General features: G+C 40.5%; 1 protein-coding gene across 1 annotated transcript in view; it reads left to right on the top strand.

Moving 5' to 3' along the window:
- dnah6 (dynein, axonemal, heavy chain 6) overlaps positions 1–22926 on the top strand; it is a gene marked incomplete at its 5' end in the record, with an annotated part of 301703 nt that extends 278777 nt beyond the window's left edge. The window contains 3 exons of the mRNA XM_043705917.2: positions 7344–7495; positions 11455–11677; positions 22457–22926. Coding sequence (XP_043561852.2) covers positions 7344–7495; positions 11455–11677; positions 22457–22560 — 479 coding nt within the window. The remainder of the gene's footprint in view (positions 1–7343; positions 7496–11454; positions 11678–22456) is intronic.
- Positions 22927–25978: the final 3052 nt, after the last annotated feature.

Below are 25978 nucleotides of genomic sequence, written 5' to 3'. Positions count from 1 at the left end.
GTTATGGACCAGGCTAGATTCTCTCAAAACATTTTAAAAAGGTAGACCAGGCCCTAACTTTTTCTTATTTTAATAGCAGATGTATAGTGGATGTTTCAGGAGTGATGCAGTTGGTCAAACCACTCAGGTTTAAGCAAAACAATTTATTTAAACACCATGGTTGAAACACGAACAAAATAAAACAGAATTTAGAATAACTTAACTGTTTGGAAACCCAACTGACTCGAAATTGTAACTTAAAGAAGGAGCTGTTCCAATATCTGCAACATCCCAAAAACACACTCATTAGCACATGTTAAATTCAATCTCTTACAGGCAGGAGAGATTTCAGAGAGAAGAGTCAGGCAAGAAACATCTGTTGAAGCATGGAACCTTGTTTCACTGTAGCAGCTTCTCTGCTACCAGCAATTCTGATTGCTTTCTAAAACAAATCAAACTAGAAAAAAAATCTGAACTTGGAGAACTGGCCACTCCCCTGCCATTGTTTAAAGTTGCCACTTCCAGACATATTGGCACCTTTGCCTTTACGAGCCCTCTTGGAAAAATAACAAGCAACATCACAGCCAGATAGATTTCTTGAAAATAACATTATTGACTGGTTGGTTAATTTTGAATTGAGTTTGATGTTTAATACTCAGCAACCATTTTTTCTTTGTTATTTGAATGAATGAACATTTGGTGAAAATACTGCAAAATGAGTTGAATTAATAATCTGAGTAAGGGAAGTATTTTGAATTATTGTTTACGGATATGGACTGGAGGATTTTTAAAACATTAATGAAGATGATAGCATTTTTCACCTGGCACACCAAACAGTTCTGTTTCATACTTCCAAGCAAAGTATAATTATAGAAAGACAGCCTGTTCTGACCTAGAATCTGAAGAGCAATTAAAATGCATCCTCTGCCAGTTTACTTAGCAGGCTATTAAGCAGACTTCATAGTTGTGCCAAATCATTTCATAAATTGTTCAAAATATTCTTTTGTCAACTAGCTGAATGCACACATAATAATAATAATCACGTAATATATATCATGGATTTATATCACAGGGTACATCATTTGGAATTTTAAAAATGTGATTATCAAAATTTGCTTCAGCATGTATCCATTAAGTCATGGCTCCTTGAAAACCCAATCTTTACATATAGCCAGTTGATTTCATTAAGACTGTTGTTTGTAATCCTTAGTCTGTGGTCAGTAATGCCTTGAGAGATGCATTTCTTTCAAAAAGCCTTTTTGATGTAGAGTAGCACAGCCTGAACGAATTAACCTATTGTCAACCTGCTACAATCTATTCAACTTACTTTAGCTTGACATTTTAAAACTTAATTTGTGAGATGTAAGCATCACTGGTGAGGCCTTTGTTGAATTAGAATCCCTGCAATGTGGAAACGGGCCCTTCAGCCCAACAAGTCCACACCAACCCTCTGAAGAGTAACCCACCCAGACCCATTCCCCTATATTTAAACGTGACTAATAACCTACACTACGGGCAATTTAGCATGGCCAATTCACCTAACCTTTACATCTTTGAACTGTGGTAGGAAACCCGCTCAGACACAGGGAGAATGTGCAAATTCCACATGGACAGTCGCCCAAGGCTGGAATCGATCCCGGGTCCCTGGCATTATGAGGCAGCAGTGCTAACAACTGAGCCACCGTGCAGCCCCTTTTTAAAATCCAGATGATCAATGCTGCTGCTTACATTCCTTGTCAGCCTTCCCTCACTCTGCTTCATCTCACCTGGATTTTGATTATTCCTTTCTGCTTTGTGTATTACTTATCTACAGCTCTCCTGAAAAGGTGGTAATGAGTCTTATTCTTGCATCACTGATATTAATGTGCTGAAGATGATTCCACAATGCTGTTGGATAGGGAGTTCCAGTTTTTCAATGAAGTGAAAGAGCAATGATAATGTCCAAGTCTGAATGATGTATGATTTTCTATGGTTTTTCTATGGAATTGAGGTGAAGAGCCGAGCACCTTCTGGATGTCTGAGCAGACAGTGGATGTTGTGATCTATGGGGTTCTGCAGATGAACCGACAGAGAGTTATGCATTTCATAGGTGGCACCAAACCAAGATGAAAGCAGGAGGTAATTGAGTTAGTGCATGAAATATTCATCAAAATGGCTGCTTTATTATGGACTATATTGAGTTTCTCATGTGTTGTTAAAGCTGTACTTATTAATGTGAATGACAGACCCACAATTTGGAGGTTGAAGGACTATTCGGGGAAGATTATTGGAGAGTGAGAGGGGTTGATGTTAGCGAATGGAGGGGAGGGGACACGATGGAGAGGAGAGATTCAGAGTGGCAATATATTTTCAAGTCAGGATGGTCAGAGGCTTGGAGGCCAGTTTGAAGGCTGTGATGTTCCCATTTTGTGCTGCCCTTGTCCTTTTCGTTGGAAGTAGTCATGGTTTGTAAGGTGCTGTTGGAGGATCTTTGGTGAATTTCTGCAGCGTGTCTTGTAAGTGGTATGCACTGCTGCTACTGACCACCAGTGATGGAGTGAGTGGAGGCTTGTAAATGTAAAGCCAATCAAGTGGGCTGCTTTGTCCTAGATGGTGTCATGTTTCTTAAGTGTTGTTGGAACTACACTCATCCAGGCAAGTGTGGAAAGTATTCCATCACACTTCTGACTTGTGTCTTGTAGATGATAGACAGGCTTTGGGGGGAGTCAGGAGGTGAGTTACTCACTACAGTATTCCTAGCCTCTGATCTGCTCTTATAGCCACTCCAGTTGAATTTCTAGTCAATGATAACCCCCAGGATGTTGATTGTGGGGGAATTTAGTGATGGTAACACAATTGAATGTCAAGCTATGGCATTTAGATTTGTGTGACATGAATGTTACTTGAGATTTGTCAGCCCAAACCTGGATATTGTCCAAATCCTGTTGCATTTGAATATGGACTGTGTCGGTATCTGAGGTGCTGCGAACAGTGCTGGACATTGTGCAATCATTGGCGAATATCCCCACTTCTGACCTTATGATGGAGGGAAGGTCAATGATGAAGCAGCTGAAGATGTTGGGCCTTGGACACTACCTTAACAAGCTCTTGCAGAGATGTCCTGGAGCTGAGATAACTCACCAACAACCACAACCATCTTCCTATCTGACAGATATGATTCCAACCAGTGGAAAGTTTGTCCCCAATACCCTTTGATTCCAGTTTTGCTCGGGCTCCTTGATGCCACATTTGGTCAATTGTGACCTTGATGTCAAGGGCTGTCACTCTCACCTCACTTCTGGAATTCAGCTCTTTGTCCATGTTTGAACTAAAGCTGTAATGAGGTCAGGAGCTGAGTGGCACTGGCGGAACATAAACTAAGTGTCACTGAGCAGGTGCTGCTTGATAGCACTGTTGATGACACCTTCCATCCCTTTACTGATGATCGAGAGTAGACCAATGGGATGGTAATTGGTTGGGTTGGATTTGTCCTTCTTTTTATGTACAGGACATATCTCGACAATTTTCCACATTGTCAGATAGGTGGCAATGTTGCAACTGTACTGGAACAGTTTGGCCAGGTGAACAGCCAGTTCTGGAGCACAAGCCTTCAGTACTGTTGATGGAATGTTGTCAGGTCATATAACCTTTGAAGCATCCAGTTTCTTCAACCATTCTTGATATCACATGGAGCGAATCAAATTGTCTGAAGACTGGTATCTGTAATGCTGGAGACTGAGATAGATCATCCACTTGGCACTTTTAGCTGAAGGTTGCTGTCAAAGCTTCAAGCTTATCTTTTGCACTGGTATGCTGGGCTCTTCCATCATTGAGGAAGGGGAAACTTGTGGAGCCTCCTCCTCCAGTGAATTGTTTAATTGCTCACCCACCATTCATAACTGGATGTGGCAGGCCTGCCAAGCTGAGATCTGATCCTTTAGTTGTGAGCTCACAACTGCTGCTTGTGCTGTTTGGTATGCAAGTAGTCCTGTTTGTTAGCTTCACCAGGCTGACACTTAATTTTCAAGTATGCCTGGTGCTCCTCTTACCATGCCCTCCTGCACACTCCATTGAACCAGGGTTGATTCCCTGGCCGAATAGTAATGGTTGAGTGGGGGATATGCCGGGCCATGAGGTTACAAATTGTGCTGGAGTACAATTCTGCTGCTGTTGATCGCCCACACCACCTCGTGGATGCACAGTCTTGCGTTGCTAGATCTATCCAAAGTCTGTCCAATTTAGTATAATGATTGTACCACACAACACAATGGAGGTTATTCTCAATACGAAAGTGGAACTTCGTCTCCACAATGACTGTGTAGTGGTTGCTCTTACTGATACTTTCATGGACAGATTGGTACGGTTGAAGTCAAGTATGTTTTCCCATTTGATGCTTCCTTCAAAACCAATTGCAGACCCTTTCGGATCCAATCAGCTTGATCCATAGTACTGTTTCTGAGCCACTCTTGGTGGTAGACACTGAAATCCCCCTCCTACGTGCATTTTGTGCTCTTGCCATCCTCCGTACTTCCTCTAAATGTTGTTCAATATGGAGGCAGGACTTCCAGGGCAACTCCCTCCCAACTCTATACCACTGTGTCGCCACCTCTGCTGGATCTGTCCTGCCTGTGGCACAGGATACATCCAGGAATGATGATGCTGGTGTCTGGGTCATTGTCTGTAAGGCATGTTTCTGTAAGTATGATTGTGTCAGGATGTTGCTTGATTAGGTTTTGAGACAGGTCTCCAAATTTTGGCCCTAGCCCCCAGATATTAGTAAGAAGTACTTTGCAGGGTTGACAGGGCTGTTTCTGCCATTGTCTTTTCTGGTGCCTAGGTCAATGCCAGGCGGCACGGTGGCACAGTGGTTAGCACTGCTGCCTCGCAGCGCCAGAGACCCGGGTTCAATTCCCGACTCAGGCGACTGACTGTGTGGAGTTTGCACGTTCTCCCCGTGTCTGCGTGGGTTTCCTCCGGGGGCTCCGGATTCCTCCCACAGTCCAAAGATGTGCAAGTCAGGTGAATTGGCCATGCTAAATTGCCCGTAGTGTTAGGTAAAGGGGTAAATGTAGGGGTATGGGTGGGTTACGCTTCGGCAGGTCGGTGTGGACTTGTTGGGCCGAAGGGCCTGTTTCCACACTGTAAGTAATCTAATCTAATCTAGTTTCACTTCCTTGAGACTTTGTAGCGATTGGTACAACTGCATGGCTTGCTAGGCCATTTCAGAAGGCAATTTAGAATCAACCAAATTGCTGTGGATGTGGAGTCACATGTAGGCAAAACCAGGTGAGGATGGCAGATTTCTTCCTAGATGCTAGGATCTAGTGAACTAGATGCGTTTTTCTGACAATTAACAATGGTTTCATGATCTGTGAAAGAGACACTGTTCAGTCTTAGTCCAAGTCATGTCTTTGCATTGACAACACTACCTGTTCACATCTGCAGTGCCACCACCACATTGGCATTAAGATTATCAGCAAGCATTGTTCTCTGTGCCACATGACAGGTTTAGCCTGCCACCTATTTCTCATCTAAAGGAAAGAGAATTCTCCTCTGGAACCATTTCCACTTTCCTGGTCTTATATGGTTAATTTGCCTTTACAAACAGTCATATTTAAAACACTGGACAATTTAATCAATCCGCAAACTGACAACCAATTTTATTTTTGTATTAATGACAATTTCAAAGTTGCTGGTTACGGCATTTTAAGTGTTCTGTTTATTTTGAGCAACAAACAGGTGGGGCTTGCACTCTGGTGCATCTTAAGATTTCACATTCATTAAGTCCACCTCTGTACCTATTTTGATTTAATTTAGTGTTACGTTTTGATCTTCTTTCTCAGTATGCATTTCTGCTGATTCTATGCCATCATGCATTGGCACAGAAAAGACCATAAGGTTTTTTTGCAAGAGTTCTCTCAATTTCTGTTCCTTCTGTATTCATTAATTTCAACCCCACGTGGGATGTATTATATTGAATAAATGGAGATCCTTGATGTAACACAATAGCCTGCATAATGTCTAGAAGGTTAATTTTCTCTTTCTGTATGTAAAGAGCTTCCAGAAGTTCCCTGATTTCCAAACTCTTTAATAGGAGTGGATTAGATGTTAGTATAAATATCACCCCTACCCCATCATCCTGCATTTCCCAAGTCTAATCCACCTAACCTACAAACCCAGAACATTATGGCAATTTAGCATTGCCAATTCACCTAACCTGCACATCTTTGCAGTGTGGAAGGAAACCATCGAACTGGAGGAAACCCATGCAGATAGGGAAAATGTGTAATTCCAAGCAGATAATCACCCGTGGCTGGAATTGAATCTGGGTCCATGGCAGTATGAGGCAGCATGCTAAAGACTGAGCCACTATGCTGCCTCATCTTTCAAAGAGATTATCAGTCATTCTCCCAAACTCTGTGAGTAATCTTTGCTCATAAGACAATCCTTTTATACCAGGGATCATTCTGGTAAACCTTCTTTGAACTGCATCCAATGAAATGATCTCTTTTCTTCAATAAAGGGACCAAAACTGTTAACAGTACTCCAGATGTAGTTTCTTTGGGTGGCTCAGTGGTTAGCACTGCTGCCTCACAACACCAGGGACCCAGGTTCGATTCCAGTCTCAGGCATCCATCTGTATGGAGTTGACACATTCCCCCCGTGTCTGCGTGGATTTCCTCTGGGTGCTCAGGTTTCCTCCCACAGTCCAAAGATGTAAAGGTCAGTTGAATTGGCCACGCTAAATTGCCCAGAGAGTTAGGTGCATTAGTCAGAGGGAAATGGGTCTGGGTTACTCTTCGGAGGGTTGGTGTGGGCTTGTTGCGCCGAAGGGCCTGTTTCCACACTGTAGGGAATCTAATCTAATCACCAACACCTTGTACAGTTTCATTAAGACTTCCCTACTTTTATATATCCTTGAAATAAAGATCAACATTCCACTAGGCTTCCTGATTACATGCTGCATCTGTATGCTAGCACTCTGTGTTTAGTGCACAAGTACTCCCATGTCTCTTTGTGTTGCAGCTTTATGCAGTTTTTCACCATTTAACTAATTATGTTGTGCAAAGTTGAAAGCTGTCCCAATATTGCAACACCTTGATGTAGAGGGTGCAAGCAAATTTCTTCAGGCATAATTTTAGCTGTTGCATACAGCAGGTGAATCACCATTGTATGAACAAACTTGCAAATGTGGACTTGTACCAGAAAATTAAAATGTTTTGGAAATTGTAGTTCTGCCTTATGCCTCATTAATGCTTTATTTACTCACCACAAATGAAAACTCAACTTCCCTTTATTGCTGGCAGATTGGCTTTAAAGAAGGGAAGATCTGCCAGATTGGAACTCCCACCAATTACGACAATTTTTTTTGTTTTCTGTTTCAGGCACACTTCAGAACCATGCCAGGAAATATAACCTTCCAATTGATGAACTTACCTTTCGTTTTAATGTTATTCCTGTGTACCGGAATGCAATGGAAGTAGCAGAAGCTATGAAAATTTTAAAATTTGGGGAGGTGCTCCCAATGGATGAAATGGTAATTTCAGCTTTTGTAAAATAATGTTACAGTGTTGTACAATGCAATCCATCTAGCAATAGAACCACAAGTCCTATAGATTACCTACATAATATTGCTATTTCATCTCTTATTGGTGACTATACTATTTAAAAGTTTAAGTTTCTGTATGAATTATATGGATACATCAATGCATTCATTTTTAAAAGTTTATTAATTCAGAGTGGCAAATATAACTAAAGAAGTAGAATTAATAGAACACAGGATTGCTATCTTTTAGCCAAGGTAGAAACATGGATATGGGTTGTGTTAAAGAGGAATTATGTTTCAGCAATTTTTGAAATGAAAATTTATGGAAGTTCTTAAAAAATAAACTAAACAGTTAATGTTCTATACCGTGAAAAAAGGTCTAATTAAAACCAGATCTTCACCCATGCTTCTGTCTGTGTCAAGTGTTGTAACCTCACTGAACTTGTCCTGTTTAAAACAAAAATCCAATTGAGTTTATCTCTTAAGAGTTCCTCTTAACCCATTCAAATATAGGACTGCCAATTTTAGAATTAATAGGTAGTATCTTGTGTTTAAACAGTAATGGAAGACTTTTGCTGTACACCAAGTTTGATCAAATGATGAATATGCTTATAAACAAATGTTGTTGTAAACCTTTGCTAAAGTGTCATGAGGAAATGAAGCTTTACCCAGTATTCCACGTAGTGTTGCCAATTTTGATTAAGTCTATTTTTGAAGGTCTCACCTTGTGACCTGCCTGTACACCCCAGCCATTACTCAGCCAACACGTCCACTAATAGTGATGTACTATTTCCTATTGCTAGGTAAGGTGCTAAAATATAATTTTCTAATTGGTCGATGCTTGACTGTCAGCCAAGCAACCCTTCCCTGTTGTCGATATTTCATATCTGCTACACAGAAATGTTCAAAGAAAACATCACAAAAACTATCTTTTTTTAGTACTCCTATGATTTTTCTCCAGTGTCGTACACAGCAGTGTACACATCAGTTCCTGATGACTGCAGCCAATTCTGGAGAGTTGCAACCTTAATTCCATGATTGCTTGTAAAGTAGCAAAATGCATGTTAGTGAAAAACGTAACAATAAGTAATTTTCTACTTGTTTCAAATTTCATACAAGCATCTTAACTGAAACAAAAACAGAAATTGCTGGAGAAACACAACATGTCTGGCCCCATCTGTGGAGAGAAAACATAATTAATATTTCAAGTCAGGTGACCCTTCTCTGGAACTGTCTAACCCAATTGCTGTTCTGAGGCCATTGATATCTATTATATAGTAACTAATAATGATCAAGCACCTTTGATGTACTAAAAATAGTCCAAGATAGTTAACAAGAACATTACAAAATAAAATATAGCACCAAGACCCATAAAGAGATATTAGGTCAGATGACCAAAAATCTGGTCAGGGAGGTAAATTTTGAAATTTGTCTCAAAGGAGGAAAGGGAGATAGAGTGGTCTAGGTAGATAATTCTAGGGCTTGAGGCCTAACTGAAAGCGCAACCGACAACAATGCAACAATTAAAATCAGGAATGTTCAACAAATCAGAATAAATGGAGGACGATATCACAGAAATTTGTGAAGCTGGCAGGGACAGTAGTGAAAGGAAGGGGCAAAATAATTGCAAGGTTTTACTTTTTTTTAAGACCTGACAGGGTAGTGCATGTATGGAGCGAGCTACCAGAGGAAGTGGTGAAGGTGGGTAAAACTACATTTAAAAGGATGGGTATTTGAATAGGAAAGATTTTGAGGGATATGGGCCAAATGCTGCTAAATGGGACTAGATCAGATTGGGACGTCTGGTCAGTGCAGATATGGTGGACTGAAAGATCTGTTTCTGTGCTGTATGACTTCACGATTCTCTGTGGAAATTGGTTCTAGTTGAGCAGGTGGATAGGATAGTGAAGAAGGCATTTGGTATGCTTTCCGTTATTGGTCAGAGTATTGAGTACAGGAGTTGGGAGGTCATGTTACGGCTGTACAGGAAATTGGTTAGGCCACTGTTGGAATACTGTGTGCAATTCTGGTCTTCCTATCGGAAAGATGTTGTGAAACTTGAAAGGGTTGAGAAAAGATTTACAAGGATGTTGCCAGGGTTGGAGGATTTGAGCTATAGGGAGAGGCTGAACAGGCTGGGGCTGTTTTCCCTGGACCGTCGGAGGCTGAGGGGTGACCTTATAGAGGTTTACAAAATTATGAGGGGCATGGATAGAGTAAATAGACAAAGTCTTTTCCCTGGGGCCGGGGAGTCCAGAACTAGAGGGCATAGGTTTAGGGTGAGAAAGGAAAGATATAAAAGAGACCTAAGGGGCAACTTTTTCACGCAGAGGGTGGTACGTATATGGAATGAGCTGCCAGAGGATGTGGTGGAGGCTGGTACAATTGCAACATTTAAGAGGCATTTGGATGGGTATATGAATAGGAAGGGTTTGGAGGGATATGGGCCGGGTGCTGGCAGGTGGGACTAGATTGGGTTGGGATATCTAGTCGGCATGGATGGGTTGGACCAAAGGGTCTGTTTCCATGCTGTACATCTCTATGACTCTACGACTCTATGTTGATCACTTTTTGTAAGTAAATTCATTTCCAATTATCCCTTTGAAAATTATTTTTACTTGTTCATTTCATTCAGAAAGTCTCAAAAACACTCCTTCTCTTGGCAAGAATAAACCAGTTCGACCTTTTCCAAATATCAAACCTATTAGATTCCAATATTGTACTTTTACATCCAACCATTAATTACACAAAATATCACAGTTAAAAACTTATATATTTATACATCCACAGTAGGATGTAGTGTAAATGCAAACAGTACATATTCCCAGATATTACTTCAAACGTTACTGAAAGTGTACTAAGTGTCACTACATTATCCTGTGTGAAAATCTACATTTCCTTTGATTCCAGCACATCTGCATTTTTTTTCTGGAATATTTGCACAGTGATTTTGAAAAGTACTCTTCTTCACAACCCGCTATATAGGAGCTGACCACCTAAAGTGCGGTACTCCTTTCCAACTTGTGATTGCCTGGGCATTCTTGTCCGAGGGCATTAAAATGAAAAGGGATTGAAAATCAGGAGAATCTAATAGACTATCATGTCTGCAGCGGCATTTCAGAGTAATGTGTTCCAGGATCTTCTAGTTGCTGATCGGAAATTGCTGATTTATGCTTACATTCTGATAGGTGTTAAAATGTAACAGAGTGTATACTATACCAAACCAGGCTATACAGTCTAAACAGTTCTACATGAGCTCAATCCTCCATTCCTAATGTGCCCAATCAACAATACTATCTATTCCACTAATGAATGTAATCACTTACGATTATGACATTTTTATTCTTCCTTTCTCTTCCTTTGTCTGCACCCTGTTTCACAATGCCATTTGTTAGTATTCTGGATCTCCATCCACATTATCTTCATTTTCATATAGAACATAGAGCCTGTACTGCGCTGTAATGTTCTTCGGCCCTTGATGTTTCGCTGCCCTGTCTGAAGCTCATCTAACCTACACTATTCCATTCTTGTCCATATGCCTATTCATTGACCATTTAAATGCCCGTAAAGTTGGCTAGGCTATAACTGTTGCAGCACATTTATTGTGAATATTGGACAGAATCAGTATCTAAGAAACCTACTTTTTCCAAAAATGAAGAATTTTTCCTTCAGTCTTCATTACATGGCATCAATTTTAGAATCATCAATATGTTAATTTTAATCTATCATATGTGTGTGATAAAACTGAGCCTGTATCAGGATGATACTTCACATCATGAAAATAAAATTCTTTTTCATTGAATTTTGAAAAGCTTTGGTCACTTTTTTTTAAAGGAGTTTCCACTTCCTTGACAAAAAAACATAATGGTATCCATTATATACTTTGATTTCATGCAATATTGTCTTTAATATTTTGTTGATGTGTATCTTTGTTTTCCCTTTTCCACAAGTTATCTTCCCCTAAAGATGGTGTATTGGTCCATGGAATGTTTATGGATGCCTGCCGCTGGGACGACAAAGAAATGGTGCTGGAAGATGCCTTTCCCAAAGTGATGCATGCTGTTTTACCTGTTGTGCACTTTGAGCCTGCACAGAATTACGAGCCAATTTCATCACTGTATCATGCACCGCTCTATAAAACAGCGGCACGAGCAGGAACCCTGTCAACCACAGGTATTATACTCAAGTCGTCTCCTGATGAGGGAAGAAAATTCATTTACATGTAATACCAATGAGAAAGGTCACGTGGGCTGCACAGGTAGCAGCTTGTAAGTGCTTCCTGTCCACTCCCTGGTGAGTCAGTTCTGTACTACATTGCTAGAAGCAGTGGTATGTAAACAAAATTCTCATCCAATATGTTTGATTTTCAATGGTTGTGAGCTTGCATACAAGTCTAGGTGTGACTTCAGAATCATAGTCCTCAGAGTTGTTTTAGGAGCCAGTCTTCTTTGGAACATTTTGAAATTTTTGAAGGGTTGGCAGAAGGTACAGAATGAAAAATCCACTTTGTGCCAATTAAGGGCCCAATAAGCTTGTTCAGGAGGTACATAAGCGGCCCAAGAGGTTAGGATTGCAATTTTTAAAGACTTTGTTCACCCTGAACCTAACAATCTGCTGAATCTTATTGCCTGTCAGTATCATTCCATAGGCATCGCAATGTTTATTGTTATTTTATAGAGAACTGAGGCTTCACAGACCAACTTGAACCAAGATGACCATTGAACCTTTTACTTTGAGTTCACAGGTTTTTTTGTTCCATCTTGGGTTCTATTGATCTTGTGGTGGGCTGCCTGTTCTCATCAGCAAGGCATGAGCAAGGCATGCTGGTACATGGCAGCCAGAGCACAGAGGCTGGGACCAGGAACGCATCTGTGTGTCGGGTTGCTGACCTTACTTTGACAATCTGGCCCACGTGTATATCTACTTGAACCTTATTTCTCGGGAATGGAATGGCAGAACGGATCAGCACAAAGATATTTTTTTTCTCTCAAATCCAATCCAAAATATTATCTTTTGATTGACATTATTCTGGGTCATTTTCAACCTGATTTTTAGTGCCAATGTATTTGTATTGTTAAATTCCAGAAAGGAGTAACAGTAAAACTTGTGAATGATACATCCACTTGTCTTATTCTGCAAAATGAAGGTTAAGTGCAGTCATTTCCAAGAATGACTTTTTTTTCTGGTTTTTCCTTCTGGGATAAAAACATATGACCATTGTGGAATTTAATTGTCATTCTCATTTGGAGAGCTAACAGGGTAGATCGTTTCGGGAAGCAGAACATGCAACGTATTAATGTGACAGAGTGAACTACTTTACTGCAAATCTAATTGTGCCTTGCCAAATTGGAACATTCCTGATGAATGTCCATTGAAAGGTGTCTTTTGCTGCATGTTAGTGACTTGGCAATTGTACTGAAGATAATTTGCTGTGTTTGGTGTTTATAGCAAATCAATTAGAGCTGGATTTCTTTGCTTTTCATTTATTTTTGTTCAAGTGGTGGATTCAGGTAGAATTTAAAAGACATTTAGATAGATACATAAATAAGAAACGTTTGGAGGATATGGACCAGGAGCAGGTAGGTGGGACTAGTTTAGTTTGGGATTACATTCAGCATGGACCAGATGGACTGAAGGGTCTGTTTTCATGCTGTATGACTCTTTGATTTAAGGAACTGTTTTGCTGTATGACTTCAAAATCATTGCTCCTTAACACAATTATTTTAAGTGTGTAAGTTAGCTCACAGAGCTTGAAGGTTTGTTTTCAGACATTTCATCACCATACTAGGTAACATCATCAGTGATCATCTCTGGTGAAGTGCTGGTGGTATGTCCCGCCTCTCTATTTATAGTCTATATAATAAGCTATTTATAGTCTTGGTTTCTTAAGGTGGGTGATGTCATTTCCTAGACATGATAGTTGAACATACAGTTAACAGAGAGCTTCAAACCAGCATCTACAGAAAAACAGCACACAGGAACCAAGTACTTAACTTCAGAAGCAGTGGTTAGCACTGCTGCCTCACAGCGCCAGAGACCCGGGTTCAATTCCCGCCTCAGGCGACTGACTGTGTGGAGTTTGCACATTCTCCCCGTGTCTGCATGGGTTTCCTCCGGGTGCTCCGGTTTCCTCCCACAGTCCAAAGATGTGCAGGTCAGGTGAATTGGCCATGCTAAATTCCCCATAGTGTTAGGTAAGGGGTAAATGTAGGGGTATGGGTGGGTTGCGCTTCGGCGGGTCGGTGTGGACTTGTTGGGCCAAAGGGCATGTTTCCACACTGTACGTAATCTAATCTAACCCACAAATGGAGCTGCAAGAAAACATTATTTTGACAAGCTACATCACACTGCAGCACCCAAGAACTACAAAAAGCAGAAGAAGAATATCTATACAATGTTTTCAAGAAAAATGGGTACCAATAAACGCAATTCGCCGATTCCTCAGAAACAAACCCAAACAAGCAGATATAACAATCAAAAACTATAGCCACATTACTTAATATCAAAGACATATCACAAATGACTTCCAGTCAACTCAGACCCCTTGGGATTATGGTAGCCCACAAACCTACCAACACACTTAAACTGCAACTAATTACCTAAAGGATCTATTAGATACCACCAGCAAAACTAACGTCATTTACAAGATACCATGCAAGAACTGTGAAAAAGCACTACATCGGACAAAAGTAGCAGGAAACTTGCCTCCAGGATACATGAACACCAACTGGCCACCAAACAACACGACCCACTATCATTAGTTTCTATGCATACAGACAGACAAAGACACCACTTTGACTGGGACAACACACACATCCTAGGACAGGTGAAACAAAGATACACACGAGAATTCTTAGAGGCCTGGCATTCTAACCAGAACTCCATCAACAAACACATCGATTTAGATCCTATCTACCTTCCCTTGATTAAAAGAACCGGAAATGACATCACCCACCTTAAGAAACCAAGACCTATAAATAGAGAGGTGGAACATACTACCAGCACTTCACCTGAGACTCACACTGATGATGTTACTATTATTGTGAGGAACCGTCTGAAAACAAACCTTCAAGCTCAGCGAGCTAACTTACAGACTTATCATCAAACTGAGCTACAAATCTTCTCAAAAATCGCTAACAATTTTTTTTTAAATCCAGAAATAACTTGAAACAGTAAACTTTCTCAACTTTGAATGTTGTAATTTGGAGTCAGTGCAAGCCTGGTGTGGAGTGTAAGGATTTGGGCAGCACAATCAAAACATATTCTTCACAATACTTGCTGCTGTGTGTAAAACTGCACCCAGTATGCATGTTAGGCATCCGAATTTGTGGATTGCATGTACAATATACAAATTTCTGTGTCAAATCTGTTGATTTATGATTTGAAATTTGTGCCAAATAGCAATGCATCACAATTGAAGAGGCAGTTACTGGATCACTCAAAAATAAGGGCAGCAGCTAAGAGAAAACTGTTAGAGTGGAACCAGTAAAATAGCTGAGGTTTGAAGAAGCATATTGTTTTTTCGAAGTTACCAGTCTGAAAATGTTAAGAACCAGAGAGCAATCAATCAAATCATTACAAGTTGAGAGATTAGTTTGAGCCTCTGTCTTGAAACCTCTCTGGTATATGTCAGATGCATAACAGTACATCAATTTAAAAAAGCATTATGAATGCAACACATTGCTATTCATAGGGATGTTTGAATATAGTTGTTAATTGTTGAAGAAAATTTTCTCAGAGGGGTTTTTGTTACACTGAGAGCCTGAGGTATATCTGATAAAGAGTTACATGGAAGGTACAATTCAGAAATAGGCTATCCAGACAGACCTGGCCCTGCTGGAGTATTTTGCTGCACTTTGAATTATTGAACTGAGCTTTGTCCACTTTTTATTCTTAAAATCCGTTATTTATATCTGATAGGCCATACTCTGTGACAATTCCAAGCAAACACCTACCCATTTCACTTTTGATTACAAATACAGTTAGCCATCCAGTTTTTTTTTCACTGAAATGAACACCAAGAGGAATTGCCATTTCCACACTCATTTGTTTAGCAGTGGAGACCTTTGAGATAACTGCTCTTTCTTTCTGTCAAAGACTGAAAATAAAGGAAACCAGGAACATTATGGGAAATTTTGTAAACAACTGCATCGGAAAGGTTGCTCGCTTATGCAGTTATCATCAGTTACTAGTCTAAAAATATACTTTTTCAATTTCCCTAGTCGGTGTCTGAGTAAATTGTTCAGTAACACCTCAGGGTTCAGTCCCAGTTTCATCTGTTTGGATTTCGAGATTCCTCTGTATTCACACTGAATCAGATCAACATCTATAAGCAGCCCGGGGGATCTAAATGGTGGCGATCTGAGAAGATCACATTGCAGAGCTTCGCATCGCAGCAGGAGCAGGACGGTCCTTTAACCCACCCAACCAAGGTCATCAGGATTTCTTGGGGCATTGGAAAGATTGTGGAGCCCTAAGAAACATTTAAAAATTGACTTACCTGTATTTTCAGCTGTCCAGAAATGCCGAAAAAGGGAGGAGGAGCATCTGAGGCCGGGCCTGAAGCTCAACTTGGCAGCAGCCTCGGAGCCGATTACTCTCCAAGACCTGGTGAACCAGCTCTCGAAATCTCGCGAGATGTTGAGGAAACAGATTGAAGAGAAGCTGGCTCCAGTCTCTCTCATGTTGCAGACGCATGAGCAGCAACTGGGAGACCTGGAGAAGAGAGCAGATGAGGTGGAGCACAGGGACACAGTAGTGGAAGCTGATGCCACTTCATTTAAGGAAGAGATCCAAGCCCTGAAGATGCAGGTTCATAATTTGCATGACCAAGTGGATGATCTTGAAAACAGGGGCAGGAGAAAAAACATTCGGATCATTGGTCTACCTGAGGGTAAGGAAGGTGAGCGGCCTGCGGAATTTGTTGAAGATTGGCTTCCGAAATTCCTTGACTTGGAGACTGACATGAGAGGATTGAAGATAGAGAGGGCTCACCAGGTCACAGTGCGGAGGTTGGGTCTGGGTCAACGCCCTCGTCCTTTCCTGGTGCGGTTCCATCATTACCGGGATAAGGAGAGAGTCATGGAGGCTTTCAGACTCCAGGGGAAGGATCCAAAGGCCCTAATTTACAAGGGGTCTAAGATCATGTTTTTTCAGGACTTTTCAGCGGCGGTGATCCAGAAATGAAAATCATATGATGGTGTCAAGAGAAGATTGAAGGAGCTTGGGATTCAGTACTCCGAGATATCCGGCAGTGCTTTGGGTCACCTTAGATGGATCCATGCATCTCTTTGACACATCGGAGAAGGCAAGAGACTTTGTGGACAAACTAATCTAATTTAAACAATTGTAGTATGTATAAATATTGTTGCTTGGGTATGCGTTTATCATTCTGTAAAAGAAATGGAGGAAATCCGGTTGGAGCTTTGTTTTTACCCTTTTTTTTCCCTCTATTGATAATAATTTGGTCCAAACTATGTCTGGCGGTGGTTAAGATGTACATTTTAAATTTCTAAGTGAGGACATACCAAAGGATGGGTGGGGTATTTATTCCTTTTTTTTATAAAATAATGTTTTTTTATTCATATTGATATTCTATGGGGTGTTTATTCTTTTTAGCTTGTGCTTGCGATGCGGCTCTAGCTGGGAGAAGTGACTGTGGTTGAGATGGTTAGATGCCTATTTATGGGCAGTTTGGAACAGGTAGTTGCCCCCTCCGGGCAGGGGGTGAATTCCCCTACTCAGGGCTATTGGCGCTTTATATGTTGGTTTGTTTTCTGTTTTTTGTTGTTTTTTATTTTTAATAATTTTGTATGTTTGTTAAATGTAGTGGCTTTAGTTTATGTAGTTTTTATATTTGGTGGACCATGCAACACTAAGGCTCAGCAATTTGTGGTTCGGGTTCCTCCTCTCTGGAATTTAAATGTAATTGCAGAAGATTATGGCTAATGATTTGATTAAATGGTGTACCTGGAATATCAAGGGAAGTCACTCACCAATTAAGAGGAAGAAGGTACTCTTGAGTCTTAGAAAGGTGAGGGTGGATATTGCTTTGTTACAGGAGACACATTTGGATGACATGGAGCATCTGAAATTAAAGCAGAATGGCTTTGACCGAGTTTATTTTTCATCATTTAATACCAGAAGTAGGGGAGTGGCTATATTGGTAAGGAAAAATCTCTCATTTAAATTGTTGGAATGTGTTAAAGACACATACGGGAGGTTTGTAATTCTTAAAGCCTTGATAAATGGGGAAGAATATAGCATTTTAAATGTTTATTGTTCCCCAGCTCATCCTCTTAAATTCTTGGTAGCTGTTTTTTCCAAAACGTTAAGTCTCAAGTCTTGGCACATCATTATAGGGGGAGATTTTAACTGCCTATTGGACCCCACAGTAGACAGGTTGCCTAAAGGTCCCTCGATACCCTCTGCACAAACTAAACAGTTGTTGGATCTGTGTGGGGAATTAGGGTTGGTGGACATCTGGAGGTGTCTCCACCCTACAGGTAGGGATTTGACGTTCTTCTCCAATCCGCATAGATGTCACACGAGGATTGATTTTTTTCTGACCCCTGCAGTAACCCTGGATCTGGTGGCATCCTGTACGATTGGTAATATTGCCATCTCTGATCATGCTCCAGTGTACCTCATGGTTAAGATTAAGGATGTTACAGTGGATTCAAGGTACTGGCGAATGGACCCCTTTATTCTCATGGACAGCAAGTTTGTGGAGTATTTCTCTAGGGAATTTCAGGCATTCCTAGACATCAACATAGGCTCAGTTGATAGCTCATCTGTTCTCTGGAAAACTGCCAAAGCTTATGCCAGAGGGTTAGTTATTTCATATTCCACAAGTAGGAAGCGGCAGAAGGGTGAGCAGCAATGTCTCCTTGAAGCACGGTTGAAGGCAGCCGAGAAGGCCTATTTTGACAGACCCTCGTTGGTCAAACTACAGAGGATTACGACACTGCAGTCTACACTAAATTCCATGCTCACGCAGACAGCAATGAAGGAGCTGGCTTTTGCAAAGCAAAGATTATTCGAGCATGGTGACAAGCCAGGCAAATACTTAGCATATCTTGCCAGAAAGAGGAGTGCCCCACAAGCCATTGCTGCGATTAGGGAAGGGTCTGGGAACCTAACATGTGATTCTAAAAAGATTAATGTGGCGTTCCAGAGATTCTACTCTAAGTTATATCAGTCTGAGAATTGTGAGGAGGGGCAGGCCAAAATGGAATCCTTTTTTAGAGATCTGAAGCTCCCGGGTGTGACTCCCGAACAACATTCATTTCTCAGTGTCCCATTATCAGAGCAAGAAGTGCAGGAAGCTGTGAGGCAGCTTCAGAAGGGAAAGGTGCCCAGTCCTGATGGACTTCCCAGTGAATTCTATAAGGAATTTATAAGTATACTGTCAGGCCTGATGCTGAATATGTTTAATGATTCATACAGTCATCTTTGTCTCTCACCATCTCTGAGAGAGGCCAATATTTCAGTTATCCTTAAAAAAGGGAAAGATCCGGAAGACCACGCTTCATACAGGTCCATCTCGCTCTTAAATGTGGACTTTAAGATCCTCTCTAAGGCTCTTGCGTTCAGGCTGGAAACTGTGTTACCCTCTATTATTAAAGAAGATCAGACTGGCTTCATAAAGGGTCGTAGATCCTCCAATAACGTTAGGAGGCTGCTTAACGTAATTCAAGCATGCCAACAGCAGTCAATACAGGGATTGGTGATTTCTTTAGATGCAGAGAAGGCATTTGATCGAGTTGAGTGGCCGTACCTTTTCTATACTCTAGACCGGTTTTGTCTGGGCGAAGTTTTCATAAGATGGGTAAAGGTTCTCTACAGTGTCCCTCTCGCTGCGGTCATTACCAACAGGGTACGATCAAGCAATTTTAATATTTCTAGGGGCAGCCAGCAGGGCTGTCCCCTTTCACCATTACTTTTTATGTTGGTGATTGAACTGTTGGCAGAGGCTATTCGTGGGGATCTCAATATATCAGCTCCAGAAGTGGGGTCAAAATTACATAAGATCTCGCTATATGCAGATGATGTTTTAATTTTCTTGACAAATCGAGCAGTCTCAGTGCCTTGCCTGATATAATGCATTCATGCGTTTGACGCTTTTTCAGGGTATAAGATTAATTTTGCTAAATCAGAGGCTATGCCTATGGGTGGTCTTACAAAAGAGTTGGCTCTTGAGAGTGACTATAGATTCCCACTTAGGTGGTCACAGGGGGGTTTTGTGTATTTGGGCATATTCATTACTCCAGTTCTGGATTGGCTGTTCAAAGCCAATTTTACTCAATTATTTGAAAAAATTAAACAAGATCTCCAAAGATGGGAGACACTTCCAGTCTCATGGTTCGGTTGGACAGCGCTTATTAAGATGAATATTCTCCCTTGTTTGCTATACCCCATCCGGATGCTCCCCCTGATTTTCAATAAACAAACACTCAGGAGACTGAACAGTTGGTACAGCTCCTTTATCTGGCACCGTAAACGGCCCCTCATTAAATTAGCCAAACTACAGTTGCCTCACAGATTGGGGGGAGGAGACCTTCTGGACATTAAAAATTACCAATTAAGTTCACTTTTGACCTACGTAAGTGATTGGGTTTATGGGGACCCTCTTTCAATATGGCTAGATATCGAAGTTCCCAGGCAAGATGCCCCCTTACAGGTTTGCTGTTTTTGGACAAAGTGAGGACAGTTAGGGAATATTGCCATAACCCAATAGTCATCCATACTGTTAAAGCATGGAGGGCAATTCGGCAGAGGGAAGGTAATATTGGCAAAACATCTTTGTTTACACCTTTAGTGGGTATGCCGAGTTTTCAACCAGGTATGATAGATTCAGGATTTAAACATTGGGCAGCTAGGGGTATATCTTGCATGGGTGATTTATTTGAGGGAGATGTAATGATGTCCTTTGATCAGTTAGTACGGACATACGAGTTACCTAATAGAGACCTCTTTCATTTTTTTCAAGTTAGGGATTTTATTCAAAAAAAGACCACACTTTTGACTGATCCCTACAAATCTGACATAGAAAGAGGGGTACTAAGAGCTAAGAGTACACTCTCTGTCAGTACTCTATATCACCAATTGGGGGGTGCCACCTCAGATGAGTCTGATCGACTCTACAAGATGTGGGAAAGAGAGCTGGGTGTTGAAGTTTCTTCAGGGGCATGGGAGGATATTTGGGAGAATGCAAGGAAGATATCAATTTGTAATAGGACCATGCTTTACAGTTGAAGATTCTCCACAGGGTCCACTTAGCCCCAGACCGTTTGTCAAAATTTAAACCAGGGGTATCTTCAGCATGTCCCAAGTGCAAGGTCTGTACGGTACTCTTACCCATTGTCTTTGGTCTTGTGACAGGCTTCAAACGTATTGGAGCGCTGTGGTGGGTACAATGGAGAGGATTTTAGGTGTAGGGGTGGCGAAGGACCCTATTTCGCTCCTTTTGGGCCTACCCATTGTATTTCCTGCAGACTCGCATAAGGAAAAACTTTTCAATATTCTTACATTCTGTGCAAGGAAGAATATCTTGCTAGGTTGGATATCAGAAACCCCCCCAGGCCTGTCGGGTTGGCGGAAGATTGCTATGGAGCATATTCCCCTGGATTTTCTCACAAATATGGTACACCGCAAAACTGAGAATTTTTACAAGACATGGCAACCCTTTTTGAAATACCTGGACACAGATTTATCTGCCACACTAACAAGGGCTTTTATATAGCCGTAATGGTTGTGTTTCATGAGTCCAATATCCAGGGAGGAGGAACTGAGAATGTATGAGTGTTTTGTTTGGCTGGGCTGAGTTATTACTATTTATTTGTTTGTTGTTAGATATTTATTTAGTTAGTTAAATAGCTAGTTTAGGTGTTTTTTTTAATTTTATACTTCTCTATATATGTTTATACATTCGTATAGGAGGATGGGTTGGGGAAATTTTTTATTATTTGGGTTTAGTTGTGCACTATTTTTGTACTGTTTTGAATTGCATTGTTTTGTATTTGTTGTAATATTTAAAAATCTATTTTTTCTTAATAAAAATATATTATAAAAAAAAACATCTATAGCAGCCCACATCTGTTCAGAGATTTGTTCAGATCCAGCATTGGAATGTTACATAATCTCAAGTATGGTGGGGGAGATGCATCAGTCTGGAGCAGAGCAAAATCACCCTTGGTCATGAGAGACTGTGTCTAAGAGAAAGAAGGATAACTGGCTCCAGGTATTTTAAGATATTTGCATTATTACCCCATTTCAAGCCCCCTCCTATCTCCATTCCAACCTCTATATCATATTTCAGGACAACTCTGGTCAGTGATATTAAGACTTAATGACATGAACCATCCCTGGTTAACAAAGGTGATTGAGGAAAGCATCCAATCAAAAAATACGGCAAAGCAGGGAAAACTAGTGTTGGGCCAGAGAATAATGAATGTTTTTTAGTAACCACATCAGATGATTAAAAAAAACTAATAAAGAAGGAGAAAATTTCTGAGTTGTCAAGAAATATAAGAACAAGCAGCAAGAGTTTCTACAGGTATATAAAACAAATAGCTAAAGTATGGGACCCTTAAAGAATACAACGAGGGAATTAATAATGAGGAACAAAGAAGTGGCAGATAATTTAGGCCAATATTTTGCATTGGTCTTCACAGTGGAGGAGACAGATGAGTGGTTTATAGGGGAACTTGCAGGTTGTGATTTTCCCATATATCTCTTGCCCTTGCCCTTATAGGCTGCATAGGTCATGGCATTGGAAGGTGACGTTGAAGGATTCATGGTGAGTCGTTGCAGAGCATCTTCTTGATGGCACACGCTGCATCGGTGGTGAAGGGAGTAAATACTGAAATGCTTTGGTGAATGACCTAACAAATTTTGGTCATTGCAAATCAATATAACAAGGTATATTTTTTTCAATTTATCTGATTTCAGGCCATTCTACAAATTTTGTTGTGACTGTGCTACTGCCATCAAAAAGGGACAGCGACTATTGGATCTCGAAAGGAGCAGCTTTGCTTTGCCAGCTGAGTGATTAAATCTGGTACATCTGTACAGGCCAGGTCATTTATTTAGGAATTTATTTCTGTGTAAGTAATTCTGAAAATGGCTTTCCAAGGAGAGGAAGGGCTGGAACCTTTGACATAGTGCTTTGAACTACATCATTATTTTGGATAGACTTTTGTATACTATTCAGCTCTTATTTTATTTTATTCTCCTGTGGCAAATGTAGTTACTTGAGTTTTTATATTTAACTGTTTTAATTTCTTTTTAAATTTCTTTTTAAAATCACTTTTAATTTGCTATATGTATCAGTACAATTTCCTTAAATGCATTTTGCTTTGCTTAGGTAAAATATTGTGATAATCTGATTGTGGTCATAGTAATGAAATTTCAATAAATAATCAAACAAATGATTTTTGTGAAGCGGTTTTATTTTAAATATCAAATTAAGCATTCAGATTTTCTTCTCATTTAGAATTAACTACTATGATGATACTACGTTTTTAAGAGGTGTATTTGGTCCTTTTTTTTTTAAGAGTGTTTTTGAGCCATAGGTAGTGAGCTGTCTCCTCTGGGCCTATAAAGCTTGTGACTCCTTGGGTTATTTTTTTCAAAAGTTAGAACTATAGCAGCAGTATAAATGCATGGAGACAGGCTTCTACAGAGCCAAGTTTTTAGTTTAGCTTTCAGTGGTCGTTGGGATTGTGAAGTTGACTATGGAAGCTGTTGCATTTCTCTCGGCAACTGCTGAAGAGCTTGGATTCTCTCTCTCTGCCAAAATTGCATATGAGACAATCTGTTTTACTGAATTTGCCTTTGTCAAGGGTATGTTTATGGGATATTACTATATTGGAACGTTTGCTGTTCAGTCGTTGAAAAATCAATTATTCTGTTAAGTTTTCCAATCTTATTAAAACTATACCAACTCTTCTTTCTTTTGTTTGTATTTCAACTGTAGGGTAAGAATAAAATATTTTGCTTAAAAGCCAAATAATGTACGCAATCAAATTACATCTAGAATACAGCACCTTACATTTGCCTTTAAATAAGAAAAAAATTAGGGTCTTCTTGAAAGGTGTGGTCTGGTCCAAGATACTACAATTCTTCAAAAGAAAATCAGGGTGGAACATTTGTGCGAGTCCTCCTTCAATCATTGGCTATTACGGTCTGATTTGGAGTAAATCCATTTGCACTGTTCACTAATTAGATTGTTTCATTGCGAACTGCCTCAAGTTACTTACCTCCTGGAGAGTTTTTGGTGAGATTTCCATGACTTGCAAGCTATTGCTCACAACTACAGAAAGCAAGTTACAAGGATTGATGCTCCTACAACTCGAAGAACAGACTGCTGCAACTGAGAATCCTCTATATAATTTATTCTTCTTTAATTGTGGTGAGCAGTATAAATGGCAAATAAGAAATGGAAATCAGTCTTTAATGTGTGGCTTCTAGAGGCAGAGATGAGAATAGAAAATGCTGGAGACACTCAGCAAGGAATGATAGTATCTGTAGAGTGTGAAATAGAAGTCATCGGCAGAATCTTCTGCACTTAGTCCCTGATGTAATGGCGGAATGATCTGTGGGTCAGAAACTAATTGGGAAACTCCGTACAGGTTCTTTCCCTGAGTGACAGCATTAACATCCCACCACTGAGTTCCTCAATCAGCTAGGGAGTTCAGGTGGATTGGTGCATTGAATCTGCTAAATTAAAAGAACTATTGTGTGGATTACCAGTGCTCAGATTTTTGAGGTTTTTGTAGTCGGAGGACTGTAGGGAAGAGATTGGGAGGCTGCTGCCTCTATCTCCCACTTATGCCTGGAGGTCTTGCTATTGCAAATATGGGAAGGAAGTTCTTCCAAGGAGAAGCATCTCTCCAAATCAGCAGTCATCGATGAAATCGAAGAAGGAAGCCAACAGCTGGAGTCAGTGCACAAGGAGCAACCAAACAAATAGCAGGCATGGCAGATGAGTGAAATAACATTTGCAGCTACACTCTTACCCTTAATATCACTGTATTCTCCTACACAGCACTCCTCAGGAAATCTTGTCTTGCGACTTCACTCAACCCCCTCTCCGTAGGCCGCCCCACATTCCTGCTTGAGCAACCAATGTACTTTCCCACATCCTATTGTCCACTTGTACTCATGTCTCACAGTTGTCCTCCAGATGTGTCACCTTTCTCTTTGCTCCTACAAGAGCTTATTTTCAATTGCTGATGGTCTCATGATCACTGCTTCTTAAGCTAGATTTTAGTTCCAGACTTTATGAATTGAATTTAAGTTCTACTAGCTGCCACAGGATCTGAATCCACATCCAAAAGCGTTAACTCTGGGCATTCAGATTACTAATCTGGTGACAATATGACTATGCCATGCCTCTCCTTTGAAGAAGTTATTCATCATCTGTCAACTAGTGATTGCATTCTAACAGATGAAGTGCTCTTGAATAGCAGCCTCTCACCTTGTTTGTAATGATCGAAGTCTTCCCAGCTTGTCAGTTTCATGAAAGAATCCCCTCCTATTCTGCATCCGCTTTGGAGACTGATGGATTTCTGACGAGTCAAATAATAGTTGCCTTGGCTTGGAAATGCAGAACTGAGAGCTAATACTGTCCTTGTGCTTCTTAACTACTTTCCTTCCCCAAGTGATCCGAGGGAGCTCCCTGCTTGCCTACAATCCTCCCTCCCCACCCCAGTAGAATTACAGAAGAGGACAAGTGATTTTGGGATTCCAACCTGACATCGATTTCAGAGGATTTTACTCCCCACACACAGATATTCCTGATTCCCCTTAAAAGCCCATAAGATAAAGGAGCATAATTAGGCCATTCAGCTCATTGAGTCTGCTCTACCATTGGATCATGATACAAAAAAACTGCAGATACTGGAATCCAAAATAGACAGGCAGGAGGCTGGATCAACACAGCAAGCCAGGCAGCATAAGGAGATGGAGAAGGGTCCTGAAGAAGGTTACACCCGAAAGATTCATTCTCCTGCCTTCTCCTCTTGATCGTTGATTCTCTGTCAATGACTTTGCCACCAAAGAATGTCAAGGCCATGAGTTCCACAGAATCACCTCCTTGCCTGGAGAATTTTCATCAATTTTCAGATCAATGAACTTTTGTGCTTATTTAGGTGTAAATAATAAACCTGAAGGTCAAGCCTTAATGCTAATTAAATCCTTCCTCAAAAAGCTATGTTTGAATTAATCTTATAATAAAATATCCTTTATTGTCATATGTACTCCATTGTAGAAGTACAGTGAAAAGCTTTTCTATTGTCAGCCTCTTATGGCACCATCTTACATACAAATGCCTGGTGCAAATCTTGGATACAAAAGAGGAATAAAAATAGTTGCATTACTTTACAGAGTTTAAAAAATGTGAGAAGTAAGACATTGTTAAAGGATTTTGATGTTACAGTCAGGCAAAATAATTTCAAATAAACATTACAT

The sequence above is a fragment of the Chiloscyllium plagiosum genome, unplaced genomic scaffold (genome assembly GCF_037043375.1).
Source record: "Chiloscyllium plagiosum isolate Xiang-an unplaced genomic scaffold, Cpla_swu_hap1 HiC_scaffold_2, whole genome shotgun sequence".
NCBI classification, from domain to species: domain Eukaryota; kingdom Metazoa; phylum Chordata; class Chondrichthyes; order Orectolobiformes; family Hemiscylliidae; genus Chiloscyllium; species Chiloscyllium plagiosum.
Note: the sequence above shows the minus strand (reverse complement) of the source record. Positions and strands in the feature narration are given on the sequence as shown.